The sequence below is a fragment of the Odocoileus virginianus genome, chromosome 3 (assembly GCF_023699985.2).
Source record: "Odocoileus virginianus isolate 20LAN1187 ecotype Illinois chromosome 3, Ovbor_1.2, whole genome shotgun sequence".
Taxonomy (NCBI): Eukaryota; Metazoa; Chordata; class Mammalia; order Artiodactyla; family Cervidae; genus Odocoileus; species Odocoileus virginianus.
The window spans coordinates 17340789-17357643 of record NC_069676.1 but is presented as its reverse complement, the minus strand read 5'-3'; the positions used below and the strand labels follow the sequence as shown (position 1 = coordinate 17357643).

At 53.0% G+C, this 16855-nt stretch overlaps 2 protein-coding genes across 7 annotated transcripts; both read right to left on the bottom strand.

Annotated features, from left to right (window-relative positions):
• On the bottom strand, positions 1–10849 carry PLIN5 (perilipin 5). 4 transcript variants are annotated; one of them, XM_070464937.1, is made up of 8 exons: positions 10773–10849; positions 9690–9771; positions 8636–8831; positions 7527–7609; positions 6742–6922; positions 5153–5352; positions 1243–1362; positions 1–1014 (listed from the first exon to the last, which is right to left on the bottom strand). In XM_070464937.1, the coding sequence occupies exons 2-8, from the start codon at positions 9747–9749 to the stop codon at positions 484–486; spliced, it is 1371 nt and encodes a 456-aa protein (XP_070321038.1). In that variant the 5' UTR covers positions 9750–9771; positions 10773–10849; the 3' UTR covers positions 1–483. The 4 variants fall into 4 exon arrangements, with proteins under 4 accessions (XP_070321038.1, XP_070321039.1, XP_070321041.1 ...); XM_070464938.1 differs by having other exon boundaries at positions 9690–9904; positions 10773–10841; XM_070464940.1 differs by lacking the exon at positions 10773–10849 and adding an exon at positions 10439–10558.
• A 1140-nt stretch (positions 10850–11989) lies between these two features.
• LRG1 (leucine rich alpha-2-glycoprotein 1) lies at positions 11990–15125 on the bottom strand. 3 transcript variants are annotated; one of them, XM_070464936.1, is made up of 3 exons: positions 15019–15109; positions 14861–14929; positions 11990–13637 (listed from the first exon to the last, which is right to left on the bottom strand). In XM_070464936.1, exons 1-3 carry the CDS (start codon positions 15069–15071, stop codon positions 12626–12628), a joined length of 1134 nt encoding a protein of 377 aa, XP_070321037.1. In that variant the 5' UTR covers positions 15072–15109; the 3' UTR covers positions 11990–12625. The 3 variants fall into 3 exon arrangements, with proteins under 3 accessions (XP_070321037.1, XP_070321036.1, XP_020750917.2); XM_070464935.1 differs by having other exon boundaries at positions 14861–14935; positions 15019–15099; XM_020895258.2 differs by lacking the exon at positions 14861–14929 and having other exon boundaries at positions 15019–15125.
• Positions 15126–16855: the final 1730 nt, after the last annotated feature.

Genomic DNA, 16855 nt, shown 5'->3' with positions numbered 1-16855 from the left:
TGGACAACACCAATACTCTTTATTCTGGAGAGTAAATGCCAAATGGCTAAGCAAGTGGGGGCGGCAGGTCCAGCTAAGGACCCCTCAGTCCGAGATGGAAAAGCTGGGGGAGGAAAAGGACACTCACTCACTTTTCAAAGCTCCAGACAGAAGCATGTGCCTCTATGCTTCTATCACATGGGCAAAACATGTGATCCTCCGGGGAGTTCTGATCAGCTTCTTAGGGTGGAGCAATGGGGACCACAGCCAGTGAAACCAGCTTGGGGCTAGTCAGCCTGAGTTACGTTCAAGTCCTCATATGGGAAATATTAGGGGCAATCTGACATCAGTGACTTCAGTCTAGGATTCGGAGTTCGGTCCCCAACTCCACGCCAAGAGCCAAGACCAAGGCTTCGGTTAGTAGTGCTGACGCATGGCCGCTAGGGGGCAGCAGGGCTCTCGTGGTGCAGGGCGGCCTCCAGCTGCCTATGCGGTTCTATCGGGTCAAAAGTCCAGCTCAGGCATCAGAGTGTGCTTGGGGCGGCTGGGGGGCTCAGGTTCCTCCTCAGGAATGTTCCCCGAGAGGACCGTTCCCTCCCCGTGCTGGGCCTGCCATGCTCTCTGCTGGGCTGGCCAGTCCAGGTGCGCCCAGCGGGGGTCAGGCCCCCCGACGACCTCGTCCACCAGGGCCTCCAGGTCAGGCGGGGGTTCGGGCCGCTCCACGAGGATGGGTGCGAAGGGCCCCACCAGCCAGGGAAGGGGCACGGCCTGTACCACCAGCTCCAGCAGCTCATCCACGCACGCGTGGGCCCGGGCCATGCTGCCCCGGCCCTCGGCCAACACGGCCGCTGGCAAGTCTCCGAAGCGGCGGGCGTCGGCAAAGGCTACCTGCAGGGCGTCCACGCTGCGCCGCACCTCGGCCACCTTCTCCTGGGCGCTGGGGGGGAGGCCCCTCACACTGGTCTCCAGCGCGTCCACGGTACTCTGCAGCTCCCGCATCAGGCTGCGGGACAGCACCAGGGTCTCCAGCTCCGCCTGTGGGTGGCGTGGGTGGGGATAGGTGGGAGCAGAGGGCCGGGTCCTCGGTGTCACGGATGGACCCCTGCCGGGACCCCCACCTGCCTCAGTTTCCCTGCAGACACTCCAACCAGCTGCCAGCTGACCTCAGCACTTGATTGGAGCCTGGCAGCTCTGGACTTACCCAGAGCCCACTCCCTTCCCTCCCCTCCTCCCATCCCCCACCCACCCCCCACACCATCCTACCTGGCTGTGGCGCCTCCGGCCGTTCTCTAGGGGGCGCTGGCTCCAGTCCTCCCACAGCTCATGCACCTTCCCGGGGCGGGCGGGGGTGATGGGGGTCACTCCGCACTGCATGCGGTGGATCTGTGCGAACCAGGATCATGATAATCAGAGCTGGAGGGGCTGGAGAGTTGGGGTAACCCGGACCCCAGTCTGGATCTGGCCTCAAAAAGCACTAGATGCAAACCTTCATGGCCTGCTGATCCAGCTTGGCTGACCCATCTAGTCTCTTCCCTGACCTTAGCCAAAACCTGTGACCTGCAGTTCCCCTGAAGCTCAGACTCACTGCCGGCCCTCTACCCAGGCTGGTGTCTCAGGTACACTCTCCCCACCACCTATCTCCCTGCCAGGTTCATACCAGTTCATTGCAAATGTCGCCTCCTCCAAGAAGCCTTCCCGCCCCCAAGCCTGGTTGGACCCCTCCTCTGGGTCTCACAGCATCCAGCATGCTTTCCTGTCATGACCCTTGTCCCCCTACTGGACTGTGAATGTCCTGGTTGGGGGAGGGGGGACACTGTACCTTTAGTTCACAGGACAGGGCAGGTATGAGATGATTAATAGAAATAAACTGCGGTCCATCCATACAACAGAACACAGTCTACCCTCCATATTTGTAGGTCCTGAATCTGTGGATTGACCCATGATTCAGGGTTGCTTGAACCCACAGATGCAGAACTGGGGGATGCAGAGGGCAAACCGTACTAGGCCACTTTACAGAAGTGATTTGAGCATCTGTGGATTTTGGTATCTGTGGGGGGTGGTCCTGGAATAAATCTCTCACAGATTCCAAGGGATGAATGTATTATGTCACCTTAAAGAGGAAGGAAGTGCTGACAGGCTAAAACAGGGCTGAACCTTGGGGACATTCAGTCAGTTCAATCACTCAGTCGTGACTCCATAGACTGCAGCATGCCAGGCTTCCCTGTCCATCACCAACTCCTGGAGCTTGCTCAAACTCATGTCCATCAAGTCAGTGATGCTATCCAAACATCTCATATTCTGTCATCCCTTTCTCCTCCCGCCTTCAATCTTTCCCAACATCAGGGTCTTTTCCAATGAGTCAGTTCTTTGCATCAGGTGGCCCAAGTATTGGAGCTTTAGCTTCAGCATCAGACTTTCCAGTGAATATTCAGGACTGATTTCCTTTAGGATTAACTGGTTTGATCTCCTTGCTGTCCAGGGACTCTCCAAGAATCTTCTCCAACACCACAGTTCAAAAGCATCAATTCTTCGGTGCTCAGCATTCTTTATGGCCCAGCTCTCATATATATACATGACTATTGGAAAAACCGTAGCTTTGACTATATGGACCTTTGTTGGCAAAGTAATATCTCTGCTTTTTAATATGCTGTCTAGGTTGGTCATAGCTTTTTTTCCATGGAGCAAGCATATTTTAATTTCATGGCTGCAGTCACCATCTGCCATTTTTGGAGCCCAAGAAAAGAGTCTGTCACTGTTTCCATTGTTTCCCCTCTATTTGCCATGAAGTGATGGGACTGGCTGCCATGATTTTGGTATTCTGAATGCTGAATTTTAAGCCAGCTTTTTCACTCCTCTCTTTCACTTTCATCAAGAGGCTCTGTAGTTCCTCTTCGCTTTCTGCCATAAGGGTGGTGTCATCTACATATCTAAGATTATTGATATTTCTCCCAGCAATCTTGATTCCAGCTTGTGCTTCATCCAGCCCGCATTTTGCATGATGTACTCTGCTACTAGGGGCTTCCCTAATAGCTCAGTTGGTAAAGAATATCCACCTGCAATGCAGGAGACTCCAGTTTGATTCCTGGGTTGGGAAGATCCACTGGAGAAGAGAGGCTACCCACTCCAGTATTCTTGGGCTTCCCCGGTGGCTCATCTGGTAAAGAATCTGCCTGCAAAATGGGAGACCTGTGTTCAATCCCTGGGTTGGGAAGATCCCCTGGAGAAGGGAACAGCTACCTACTCCAGTATTCTGGCCTGGAGAATTCCATGGACTGTATAGTCCATGGGATCACAAACAGTTGGACATGACTGAGTGACTTTCATTTTCACTTCACTCTGCATATAAGTTAAGTAAGCAGGGTGACAATATACAGCCTTGATGTACTCCTTTCCCAATTTTGAATGAGTCTGTTGTTCCATGTCCGGTTCTAACTGTTGCTTCTTGGCCTGCATACAGATTTCTCAGGGAGGCAGGTAAGGTGGTCTGGTATTCCCATCTCTTGAAGAATTTTCCACAGTTTGTTGTGATCCCCATAGTCAAAGGCTTTAGTGTAGTCAATAAAGCAGATGTTTTTCTGGAATTCTCTTGCTTTTTCTATGACCCAATAGATGTTGGCAATTTGATCTCTGGTTCCTCTGACTTTTCTAAATCCAGTTTGACCATCTGGAAGTTCTCTGTTCATGTACTGTTGAAGCCTAGCTTGAAGAATTTTCAGCATTCCTTTGCTAGCATGTGAGATGAGTGAAATTGTGCAGTAGTTTGAACATTCTTTGGCATTGCCTTTCTTCGGGATTGGAATGAAAACTGACCTTTTCCAGTCTTGTGGCCACCGCTGAGTTTTCCAAATTTGCTGGCATATTGAGTGCAGCACTTTCATAGCATCATCTTTTAGGATGTGAAATAGCTCAGTTGGAATTCCATCACCTCCACTAGCTTTGTTTGTAGTGATGCTTCCTAAGACCCACTTGATTTCACATTCCAGGATGTCTGGCTCTGGTTGAGTGATCACACTATCGTGGTTATCTGCGTCATGAAGATCTTTTTTGTATAGTTCTTTTGTGTATTGTTGCCACTTCTTCTTAATATCTTCTCATTCTGTTAGGTCCATACCATTTCTTTCCTTTATTGTGTCCATCTTTGCATGAAATCTTCCCTTGGTATCTCTAATTTCCCTGAAGATATCTCTAGTCTTTCCCAGTCTATTGTTGAGGACGTCATGCGCAACGAAACAGGCCGGCTCCGGTGCTCACAGGTGCCCTCTGGTGGCTACTTAAGGAAGGACAGACTGTGGGATCCAGGATGGGCAACCGGATCAGGCCTGCACCCAGGTGGGGGAAGAGGATGTGTGCGGGTTTAGGGCAGACTTTGAAGGCAGAGTTAAGAGTACTGATGTGTCGGATGTGGGAGAGGGGGTGGAGAAGAGGGGAGTTGAGGGTGATTCCCAGGTTTTGGCTTGAGCCCTTGTTAGGACAGGGTTGCCATCAATTGAGCTGAGAAGGATGCAGGAGGAGCAGGTTGGGGGCATCTGAACCTATCAAGCCCAGAGAACATGCTCCTCTGGAGAGGGAAGGATGCACAATGAGGGGAGAAGCTGGGTTATGAACTCGAACCGAAAGTCTGGGGAAGATTGGGGTTGGTGATGAGAGAGTCTGAGGTACCTTCATCACTTTTTCCATCTACCCTGAAAAGTAAAAATGAAAGTCACTGAGTAGTATCTGACTCTTCGCATCGCCGAGGACTGTAGCCCGCCAGACTCCTCTGTACTCTGTCCATGGAATTCTCCAGGCAAGAGAACTAGAGTGGGTAGCCATTCCCTTCACCAGGGGAATCTTCCCAACCCAGGGATCGAACTAAAATCTCTTACATATCCTGCATTGGCAGGTGGGTTCTTTATCACCAGCGGCACCTGGGAAGCATTCCACCTACCCTAACCACCTGTAAATTCCAACACCTACTTCCTCTCCTCCACAAAGCCCCTCCGAGCCTCTCCAGGCTGAGCCTTGGGCCCCACCGAGTGCCTCCAGCCCCGGGTCCCTCCTCTGCCCCAGCCCTGCACATACACGCTTCCGCCTCCACCTTCAGACTAGCACAAGACCAGGTACTCCGCTGGCACTCAGTCCACGCGTGCTGGCCTGCATCACAGGGTCGGGGCGGCAAGCCGAGAGCTCTCACCAGCTCCAGGGTCTCCTGCAGCTGGGCCAGCGTGTCCTGGGCATGGTGTTTCTTCTGCCGCAGTTTCCCCAGAGAGTGCTCATACGCGAGGTGGCGGAGTCGCGTGGACAGGGAACCCAGGCGCACGAAGTAACCCTGATGTTTCCGCTGCTCTTCCACCGAGCCCACTTCCGGGCCCTCAGCCTCCGCCGCCAGCGCCGCTGGAGGACAGAGAAGGCGGGGAGTCAGGGTGGCCACGCCCTCTGCTCCTGGGTGGATAGCGGCCGGGGCACGGGGGTGGGGGCAGGTGGGGACTCGCAAATGTAGAATTCCCTTCTACAGTATCAACTCATTCGACCATCCCCAAACCCTACGATGTAGCCACGATTATTAGTTCTATTTACAGACGAGGAAAACCAAGGAACAGAGAGGTGGAGTCCCACAGTGTACAAGAGGCTGACCTGGGATTCGAACCGAGGCAACCAGAACTACTCAACTCGAATACTAGGTCTCTTTACCTCGGTTTTCCTCATCTGTAAATGGAGCTAATAACAGTAAAGAATTGATTACGAGGGCGTGGCACACAATAGGTGCTTCAAAAATGCCTCACAGGGACTTCCTTGGTGGTTCAGTGGTTAAGATCCCGCGCTTCCCTTGCAGAGGGGTTGCATCCATGGTGGGGGAACTAGGATCCCGTATGCTGCCCCCCATGGCCAAAACATAAAGAAAAATTTAAAAGTAATGCCTCAGCCTTTCTGCCAAGGAGGGAGCACGCCCCCATGTACCTCTAGTGGTATGAAGCAGGCCTGAGAAGTCAGATTGTCTCCAGGGCCAGAAGACAAGATGTAGAACCTTGGAGAATGGTGGGGTTTAAGGAAACCATGTAAAGGGGAGGATGCTATTCAACCCAAGTTTTTTTTTTTTTTGAAGGCATACCAGAAATCAGGTTTTGTAAGGCAAAAATCTGATTTTTTTTTTTTTTTTTGGTCACAGCACACAGCATGTGGGATCTCATCTCCCTGACCAGGGATCAAATCTGAGCCCCCTGCATTGGAAAGCAGAGTCTTAACTACTGGACCCCTGGGGAAGTCACCAAAATACTGATTTTAATTTTTATGTATATTTATTTCTTTGGCTGCCTTGGGTCTTAGTTGCATCATGCCGGCTCAGCTGCCCTGAGGCATGTGGGATCTTAGTCCCTGACCAGGGATCAAACCTGCGTCCTCTGTATTGCAAGGCAGATTCTTAACCACTGGACCACCAGGGGAAGTCCCCAGAAATCTGATTTTTAAATGAATAAGATGAATTAAACCATTTTAAGGGCACTGCATAGGACAGATACTGCAATATGGGGCGCCACGGTCTGGAGGGCCACCAGTTTGAGACTGTGGCCCTCCAGTCTGCAAGTCCAGTCCACTCTTGAGGGTCTGGGCAGTCAGATTTCTACTAGGATGTGGGCCGGGAGCCATGGAAGTGGACTGGAACCCTGTGTTCCCTGCTGATCTGCTGTGTGGCCTTGGGTGAGTCTGGGACCTCTCTGATCTGTAGCCTCTAGAGGTGGGCCCTGGGCAGGAGGATTCAGGGGCGAATGGGGAGGCTGCTGGCCTTACCGAGCTCCTCCTCAGTCATGGGCAGGAAGTGGTCCACCAGCTCCTCTGACTTTTCCAGCACGACATCCATGGCATGGCTCATGGATCGCTTCAGCTCCACACTCCAGCGGCGGCCCTGCCGGGCCAGGCCCACCATGCCTGTCACGCCGCTGGCCACCACACCCTTGGCCGAAGTCACCACCTGGCAGGAGGGGTCAAGCTCCAGGTGCTGTCAGCCTTGGTCTCCTTTCCCTTGCCCCCAGCTCCGGCGGGCTGTGAGGCAAGGACCCCTGGCCCCTGACTGCCTCTGGGCCACTATTTCCCCCTCTTTACGATTTTTCTTTTTTCTTTTTTCTTTATGTGGACCATTTTAAAAAGTCTTTACTGAATGTGTTATAGTATTGCTTCTGTTTATGGTTTGGTTTTTTGGTCAGGAGGCATGTGAGATCTCAGCTCCCCAACCCGGGATCGATCCCACACCCCTGCATTGGAAGGAGAAGCCTTAACCACTGGGCCACCAGGGAAGTCCCACCCCTTTTATAAAATGGGGGAAAATCAGGTCTGTTTCTCATGGGTTGTTGAAGGGAGGCTTAGCACCAGCTGGCACATATTAAGTGCTCAGTAAACATGGGTGTCTAATTGACATCTAATTTTCATCTGGCTGGTGCTGTCTCAAATTGACTGAAGCCTGACTGGGTCCTGGCCCAGGTATCGAGGTTGGGTCTGGGAGGAGGCTGCATTTCTCACTCCCACCTCCACCGCCCCCACATAGGTTCCCACATGATCTGGCAGTGCTGGGGGGTTACCGTCTCTGAAGGATGCTGGAGGAAGGGCAGTTTCTCTTCCAGCTTGTCCAGGCCCCTGCAGGCAAGATCATTCACTGTGGCCACTGGAGACAGAGAGGCAGGGAGTGAGAATCGGGGAGATGTCAAGGGAACTAGGGACACACAGAGAGTCATGAAGGAAGGGGATGCTGGGGGGGATAGGCAGAAAAAAAGAGATAGAGACACACACAGGGGGAAAGAAATAGGGAGGGGGGCACCTGGCTGGTCCCCTGCAAGGGGCTGGGGACCCTGAGGCTGTGGGTGGGCCACCAGGCGGGACCCTGCCTCTCTGCCCTTCCCGCCTCTGCCCTGCCATCAGTGCTGCCAGCACCAAAGTGACTCCTCACCCATGCCAGCACCAAAGTGACTCCTCACTCATGTCCAACTCAGACACCTCAGCAAGCAGGTTCAAGATCACACAAGCCCGCTGAGAAGAAGGGAGGGTGAGGCCCTGGGTTGAGACCCTCAGGTGATCCCCTTCCTCAGTCAGATGTAAGACCAGGGGTCTCTCTGCCCCCCACCACACCCCTGGGTTGGATCCCTGACGTGGTTACAGGCTCAGCATGGGTGGGGGCAGGGACAGGGGGGCAGACAGGGGAGGGAGATCGGACAGGCAGAGGGACCCAAGGCACATCAGGCTAGTCAAAGGGAGGAGGACAGTGAGACAGACTAATGGGAACCAAAGGGGTGGACACAGAAACAGCTAAGAGCAGGAAGCCAGGTGATCAAACTACAGAGGGACAAATAAGAGGGGAACAGAGGGGAAGATGGGAAACAAACAGGGGGGAAGATGGTGCAGGCAGAAGGACCCAGCAAGGGTGATGCAGGTCGGGGAGACAGAATTTAGGCTACACTGTGCAGCAGGACTTCCCTGAGGAAGTCCAATGCTTAAGACTCCATCCCTCCATTGCAGGGGGCGCGAGTTTGATCCCTGGTCAGGGAACTAAGACCTCACATGATGAGGGGCGTGGCCAAAAAGAAAAAAAGACTGCGGAGGCACATTCAACTCAGGGGGTTCCTTGTAGTGGAGTGTGAGAGGGCAGGGCAGTGGGAAAACCACAGGGCCCAGGACACTAGCCAGGGGAACTCACGCTGGGGCTGCAGGTGGCTGAGCAGCGGCTGGGCATGGTCCAGGGCTCGGGTGGTCAGGTCACACACGCAGTGCTCAGCCAGGCGGCAGGCGGAGCCCAGCAGCGGGTGTCTGTCCTTGGCGGCGCTGTAAGCCTCGGAGACGGCAGTGCACGTGGCCCTGATCAGGGGAAGGGCAGCCATGCGCTGCACCACGCTCTGCAGGAAGGAGTGGCATCAGAGGGGTCCCAGGTGGAGGTGGGGGGCTCAGCCAACAGCTGGAGAGCCCGATCACCCTCTCTGGGCCAGGATGAGGAGGAGAGGAAGTGTACTGAGCACAGCTGCCTGCAGGCAATGGAGACCCTCATGGAGGTGTTTAGGGCTCCGGTTCTCAACAGCAGACACACAGCAGGACTAGTTCTGAAGGAATTGGTCTGCTCCAGAAGCCTGGCAGGCTACAGTCCATGGTGTCACAAAAAGTTGGACACAACTGAACACACGTGCGCGTGCGTACACACACACACACACACAGGGCATAGCCTCTGGACCATCTGAGTTCAGTTCTGGTTCCGACGCTTCCGAGCTGTATGAACTTGGGCAACTATGTGAACTTCTCTGTGCCTCAGTCTCCTTATTTGTGAAATGGGCTTCTAGGGCTGTGAAGGGGATTCAAGGAGTCGTTGTATATGAAGCACTTGAACCAGTGAATGATGCAGACTGTATACTGTGATTGATGCTGTTATTGTTGTTGTTATTGTTTTGTTGAGAGTGCCATGATGGTGGACACAGAAACAGAGAGATGCAGGCAGAGACCCAGAGATGGCAGAGGGAGAGGGTTGAGCAGAGGCCAGGTAAGCTGGTTGGGAGTGTCTGGAGAGACTCTCCTCCCTGGGCCTCATTTTGCCCCTCTGGGAAATGGGTAGAATGGGCCTCCCCCAGCCATGATCCAAAATGCCCTAAGAGTAAGGTGCTCAAAGCAAGGGGGGGGGGGGGGTGACCCAGTCTGAAACTGTTCCCTGAGGGGCTGTCCCCCTACCCTCTCCTGAGCCAAGCTCTGTGGGAGACACAGCCCCTCACCTGCTGATCCTGCTCCCACAAGCTGGGTCCGGGGGCCTGATCCGCCTTGTCTTCTGACATGCCTGCTGCAAACAGGGTCACCCTGGGGGGTAGGACAGAGTGACAGGCCTTTGCACGCCAGCCCTCCCAGCTCCCGCCCAGGCGCTGGGTTCTGTCTGGCTGGGCTTGGTGACCCAGGCAAATCTTGTCTCCTCTTGTGGTCTCAGTTTCCTCATCTGCAAGATGAGAAAATGATAATACCTACCTCAGAGCATCCTGGGCAGGGACAATGCATGCACAGGGCACTGCACACAGTAGGTGCGCACTTCCCAGGTGACTCAGATGGTAGAGGATCTGCCCACAATTCAGGAGACCTGCTGGGTCGGGAAGGTCCCCTGGAGAAGGGAATGGCTACCCACTCCAGCATTCTTGCCTGGAGAATTCCATGGACAGAGGAGCCTGGCAGGCTTTTGCAAAGAGTCGGACACGACTGAGCGACTACCACTTTCACTTCAGAAAACCTCTGGCAGGATGGGGGCATGGTAGTGATTCAAAGCATGGGCTCTGGGGGGAGAGACACCTAAGATCGAGTCCTTCCTGCCATTACCTGCTGTGTGACTTTGGGCAAATGCCTTCACCTGTGTGGGCTGCCTTCTCCTCTACAAAGTGAGGGAGATCCCTGTTACCCCCAGCCCAGGGATGGAATCGTGCAAGCAGCCCCCAGCAGGGATGCATGTGGAGTGGGAGCCACAGAATACCAGTAAACTCACAGTCCAGTCTGACACACAGGGAAACTGAGGCACACAACAGGTCCATGCTGGGCCCAAGGTCACTCAGCTAAGTAGACTCAGAGAGAGTGTTGACCTCAGACTCCCCGCCTGCAGTTCTTCCCCTGTCCCCACCCCTGCGCCCTTAGAACCCTATTCCTCTCCCAAAAGGGAGGGTCCTGAGCTTTTGCCAACTGGGACAAGGGTCTCAGCCACCTGCTGCGGCCTATCACATCCCACCTCTTACCAAGCCGCGGGACTCTAGCCCGTCCACCCACCCACTGGGGCCCCCGGGGACCTGCAGGGTGGTCCTGGACGCCGCCCGCGCGGCACTCACCTGGGTGCGTTCAGCCTCGGCCCCCAGGTTCCGCCGCAGACCCTAGACTCGGACGCCAGTCTCCGCCCCCAGTCTGCCCCGCCCGCCTTATAGCGACTTGGGGGCAGGGCCGCGGGGGACTGACCAATGGAGAGAGGCCATGTGGGGGCGTGCCCGGGGCGGGGCTCCAGGCCCCCAGCTCTATCCAGGGGCTCCGAGAGCACCCCACAGTTGTCATAGCAACTTGGGGGTGCTGACTACACAAGAATTGAGCTACTTTCCTTGGCCCTCACTGCTGTTGTTCCAGAGACGGTGGAGGGCCATCACAGCCCCCCAACCTCTTCACCCAGTGATCTTGGGCAAGTCCTCAAGGTCTTTCTTTTTCTTTTAAAAATCTGCCACTTAACTAAGCCAGGAGAGAGGTCGGCTCATTCCTTTAGATCCCCATTTTACAGATGAGCAAAGTGAGGATCAGAATGCTTAAATCAGGAAATTCCCTAGCAGTCCAGCGGTTAGGACTCCGCACTCTCACTGCTGAGTGCCCGAGTTCAATCCCTGGTAAGGGAGGTAACACCCCAAAGCCACGCAGCGCTGCCAAAAAAAAAAAAAAAATGTTTAAGCCACTTGCCTCGGCTCACCTAGCAATTGAGGGGACTGATTCAAACCCAGCTCTGCCAGACTCCAGAACCCTGGCGTTCATTGCCACAGTTGAAATGACCACCCACGTGGGCATGACCCTTCTTCCAAGGAGATGCAAAAGAAGAGCATGCCCCAAACATCCCAGGGACCCCCCAGTCTGACCTTGAGCCCCACCATACACAACATTGTGTTGGCAGGTGGCCCTGAGCTTCCAGAGCTGTGAAAACACAGTCCCCTGGGCCCCTGCCCACTTGTTCAGCCCCATCCAGCCTTCCCATGCTTGCCCTGGGCATCTGCTCCCTTCCCGGTTATCACAGGCCAGCGTGAAGAATTGTTTGGAGCTCTGAAGCAATCAGGTTTAATTTAACCCTTCTCCAGGACACAAGCTCTGGCAGGAATCCACTGGTAAAATGACACCCTGAGCAATGGTCAAGGTTTTATTTCCAGTTAAGTCCAGGGATGGGGAGGGGAGGAGGAGATCAAATCCCAATGGCTATCCATTTGGGATTTCATGGCATACCTCTCCTTTCCTCCTTCTGCATCCTGGAGACCTAGGAATTTTACTTGAGAGATGCAAGGAGCACAGTGAAACCATCCACTTCTGTTCAAAATTATTTATTAGTGAAGCTCCACATGATGCAAAGAGTCAACTCTTTGGGAAAAACCCTGATAGTAGGAAAGATTGAGGGCAAGAGAAGAAGGGGAAAGCAGTGGATGATCTGGTTATTAGATAGCATCACTGACTCAATAGACATGAATTTGAGCAAACTCCAGGAGATTGTGGAAGACAGAGAAGCCTGGCGTGCTACAGCCCATGGCATCACAAAGAGTCAGACAGGGCTTAACAACAACAATCCAGCCTGACTCCAAGCTGAGTGATGCTAGGTAAAAGGAAATCCAGTCCCAGGTCCTGCACTCAGAAAACCACACACAAAGCAGGGAGACAGAGCCAGGTTGAGACAACTTCAGTGTGGGGCCAGGGCAGGCTGGAGAAGCCAGAGACCAAGAGGTCTGAGAGATAGGGGGAAAGAAATTTCTGGAAGAGGATACAGTGTGAGCAAAGGCAATAAGGAAGGAAGGTTCAAGGTGTGTTTCTGGAAGCCTGGACGAAACAGATCCCAGAAACTATGGGAAGCCCAGTCTCACCTTTAGAAGGGGGGACTATTTGCTAAGTGGGGTGCACTGGCCTATGAAGACTTGCCTCCCCACCCCAGCCTCATGGCCCGCCCCGGGCTTCAGTGGGACTCAGCCACAGCCAGGAGCATCTGGCCCTTCAAGGCCTCAGGGCCGGCACAGCGTGTGTGATTCCGGAAAAACATCTTGTCTTCATTGGCCACCAGCCAAAGATAGAGGTCGGCCAGGTTCTGGTCACAGATCCAGGGGTTACTAGAGATGTCAAAGCCATCCTTCAGGTTCCTGGCAGCCTTCCCCAGGGAGGTCCAGAGGCCCGTGGGCACCGTGGTCAGCAAGTTGTTGGAGAGATCCAGCATGTCCAGTTTCTGCAGACCTCGGAAGGCGCCGGCTGCCACTGAGGCCAGCCTGTTGTCGTTCAGGAAGAGGTAGCGCAGTTTTGGCTGGGGTGCCAGAAGGCGCTCTCCAAGCACCTGCAGTCTATTGCCTTCCAGACGCAGCCGTTCCAAGTTCAAGGGGCCCCTCAGAAGGTCAGGGGGCAACGTCTGCAGCTGGTTATTGCTAAGATCAAGGGTGAGCAGGTCGGTGAAATTCTCCAGGAGCCCAGGGGGCAGAGACTGGAGCTGGTTCTCAGATAGGTCGAGATGTTGTAGGGCTTTCAGGCCGTGCAGCCATGAGGCTTCCAGAAACTTCAGCTGGTTTTCCTTCAGCACCAGGGTGCAGAGGGCAGCTGAGACCCGGAAGAGGCCAGGGGGCAGCCGGGTCAGGGAATTGTGGGTCAGGTCGAGCACTGTTAGCTGGGGCACAGGCAGCAGGAACTTGGGGGAGAGGTTCTCCAGTCGGTTGCTGGAAAGGTGGAGTTCCTGGAGGTTAGGGACGCCCTGGAGGAAGTCGGCAGGCAGCTGAGTCAGGTTGAAGAACTCCACGGCCAGAAAGATGGTGTCAGCTGGGAGGCTTTTGGGGATTTGGGCCGGTGGCTGGCAGGAGATGGAGCTGCCATTGACCGAGGAGGACACCAGACAGGCTTCAGGATTTGGGGTGACCCCCTGGGCTGAGACTACAAATAGCAGCAACAGGAAGAAGATTCTAGAAAGATGGGAGTCCCAGCCCACCAGGCTGCAGGCAATGACAGAAAAGAGCTTAATAAGTCAAAATTAAGATATTAGATACCCAGCAAGATTAAAAATACACCCAGAATCTGCCTGCTTCTTACCATCTCTACTCTCACCAACCGGACCCTGCCACTTCTTTGATGGGCTGGAATAATGGAGTCACTTCAGCTCTTAGCTTTCACTCTCGCTCCCCCGCCCCCCAGAGCTGCCCGAAGTAACTCCTGTTCCAGGAAGAATTATAATTCTCTGAAAGCCTGAGTTTCTTAGTCTGACCCTTAAATACTATCCTTTCCTATTGCCAGTCCAACTTCAATGCGCTATTAATTATTTGCAGTTTAACTTGCTAAATTCTTCTGCTCTCACTTGTTTCCTGGGTTATTTCTGATCTCCCTGGTTCTTTTTTTTTTTTTTTTTCCGTTCTTTTTTTTTTTCTTTTGTTTTTGTTTTATTTTTTTTTTGGTTCCGTGTTTTGAAGGCAGAGCCCACAAACTTTTATTCATCCTGCAAACCGCCAGCTCCAATGCCACCTCCTTTCCACAAAACTTTCTTGACCCTCCCAAGCAGAAAACTGTTTCCCATTGGGAAACAGTTGGGGCTTCTGCACCTCATGGTCCCTCCAGCAGTGATGCCCCAAGCCCAGCAGCACTGGAGACCACCTGAACACCCTCGGTTGCTACAACCCATGGACCACTTGGGGTTTCTGTGCTGTGTATATATGTCAGCTACAACTTGGCACCTACCGTCTTCCTCTACAAGGATTAACTCATGTGCTGCTGCAGCTGCTGATTTTCAACACCCCCTGAAAGGAGTTCAGGGTGGAGAGCAGAAATGAGGTACTCTGTGCTCGGGGGTGAGGGGTGAGGTGGCAGTGGGCGGGGGCAACTGACAGGATAGGTCTTCAGGTACTTATTTCCAGGAGCTAGTTTTATGCGCCCAGTCCTTGTATCTCCTATATCTAGAAAAGCACTAAAATCCTTCATAGTGACGAGTGCTCCCTGTGACTAGCAGGAAGTTTCTACCAAATATATATATATATACATAGGCTTGATTGCATGTATTTCCCCTTCACAAAATCACATCTATGCTGACCTCCCTCCCCACTCCCCCGCCTCTTTGGAGTCTCTCAGAGCTATTTGAGGTGCTGTTTCCCAGGTTGCAGTCCTCATTTTGCCCCAAATAAAACTTAACTTGCAACTCTTGCATTATGCATTTTCTATGTCGACATACGGGAGTGAGTCTGTCCATTGGAGCAGCCTGAGTGTCAGTCTCCTCCAGCTTGCAGGCCAGTGTCTGAACCTGGAACTTCAGTGGGTCAGACAGATTGTCCGTATATCTCCGCGGTGTTGATATTAGTTCTGCCCAGGGCAGGTGGGGTGGGGACCTACCTCTGTTTTCGCTCTGGGTTCCAAGAGGACATGGTGGCCTCTCTCTTTTCCATCCAGGTTCCCTGGGTCTGGCAAGGTGACCTTAGACCTGCCTAAGCTAGGGGCAGGGGCAGCAACCATAGGAAAGTCTCCACCCACATCCTGTTCCGGATTGGGGCTGACCTGAGCCAGGCAGGGCAAAGGGAGGGGTCAATTGCAAAATTGCTTCCTGGCAAGGGGAGGACAGGAAGGGGGCTGCCTACCCCCTCTTGACCCTGTTTCTGCCTAGTTTTTCTTTCCCCGAGTCCTGCTTTTGGAGAGTGGGTACCCAAGGGTCTTTGAGGCTGAGTTCCCACATCTCCTAACCTAGGAATCAAGGGTCAGGTTTGCAAGGTGCCAGTCTGTCCTGAGGGATGGGGACGTCTCTTTGAGCAAGAGGTACTATTTACAATAAATTTGAGCAACCTGGAAGCTCAGTGGAGAGAACAACAACAACAAAAAAAAACATTTGTCTTAAATTCATGAGATATTCTTTTATTTTTTAAAATAAAATCATTAAAAAAAATAGAATTCAAAAGCAAGTGATGCCAAAAGTCTCCACGGTCTTTGAACGATGGCCTGTGCTAAGTTGCTTCAGTCATGTCTGACTCTTTGCGACCCCATGGACTGTAGCCCACCAGACTCCTCTGTCCATGAGATTTCTCGGGCAATAATACTGGAGTTGAAGGAGGAAAGGAACAGGCCGAACTGACTCCATCTTGAAAAAGAAGGAAACTCCATCTTACATTCCCAGTGAACTTTGGACTATGTGCTTGGTAGCCATGGAGATCACATACCTATGGCCAAACAGGCCTCCCCGACTGAAAGACCCCCCATACCAAGATTTCCCTTCGCCAGAAAGAATGTAATAATCCCCTATGTAGTCAATCACCTTTGTAATCTTTATGGGCCCATTGGTGTAGGTTACAATGAATAACCAGCTGACCCTTCTGATTAGGAATCATGGCTGTAACCTGATTTTGTCTCCCTTTAACATTTTCCAGGCTAGGTTTAAGGAATTTGGGGATGTGGGCTTGAGCACATACACTTAAGGTACATAAGGTTTTCACAAAAGTCAGTCAGGATCCCTGGCTAAAGAGGTCACCCTGCCTAGGACCTGCTGGTGTAATAAACTGCATTCCACAATCCACGCTGTCCTTCTGAATGAGTTTGTTTCCGGGAGCGTTTGGCTATAACATTTGGTGCATTGGTGGTATAGTGGAGAGCATAGCTGCCTTCCAAGCAGTTGACCTGGGGAACTCCTCACTTTGAGGAGACAAGTCCCATTTGGGGCCACTCCGAGGCCTCATGGCTCGGATCTTCTAGAGGGGGGAAGGTACCTCGCCCTTCTGGAAAGATTCCGTTCCTCAGCGCTTGGATCTTTCACGTTAGTGGGTAGTGGATGACAGCAAGGGAGTTGAGCACTCAGGTAAGGAGGTTCCCACCCAGCAGGGTGGTTGAGGGGGCCTGATAAAACCCCCTGGGAGGGAACGGGAAACACACTGACAGTGAATGTTAGAAGGAGACAATGTCTGCGTCATCTCGAGGTAAATTATTACCAGGCGATTGTGAGAGGGATTTTGGGGGAAGAAACTTGGTCTTTGTGTGCTGGTATTCTGCCCTCCCTGAGGAGGTGTCCCATCTGCTGTGAAATTCTTGACCCCCTCAGAATTGTCAGGCTAGAAGGAGGGGGATACATAAGTGAGTACGAATTGGCTTTTCCAGAGACAGCCTGGGATGTGGGATATTTAACCCATCTGTGTTTTTATCTGCACCTGATCAAGCCCACCAAGGCAGAATGGACTTTAAAAGTTAACGG

Excerpts from the sequence above, each read along its gene's own strand:
- PLIN5 (XM_070464937.1), bottom strand. The coding sequence starts at position 9,749 with ATGTCAGAAGACAAGGCGGATCAGGCCCCCGGACCCAGCTTGTGGGAG. Across the intron at positions 8,832-9,689 it reads TGTGGGAGCAGGATCAGCAG|AGCGTGGTGCAGCGCATGGC; the intron begins GTGAGGGGCTGT and ends TCCTTCCTGCAG. Across the intron at positions 1,363-5,152 it reads TGCAGGAGACCCTGGAGCTG|ATCCACCGCATGCAGTGCGG; the intron begins GTGAGAGCTCTC and ends TGGTTCGCACAG.
- LRG1 (XM_070464935.1), bottom strand. The coding sequence starts at position 15,071 with ATGGAAAAGAGAGAGGCCACCATGTCCTCTTGGAACCCAGAGCGAAAA. Across the intron at positions 14,936-15,018 it reads AACCCAGAGCGAAAACAGAG|TTCCAGGTTCAGACACTGGC; the intron begins GTAGGTCCCCAC and ends GACCCACTGAAG. Across the intron at positions 13,638-14,860 it reads CAATGGACAGACTCACTCCC|CCTGGTGGGCTGGGACTCCC; the intron begins GTATGTCGACAT and ends CATTGCCTGCAG.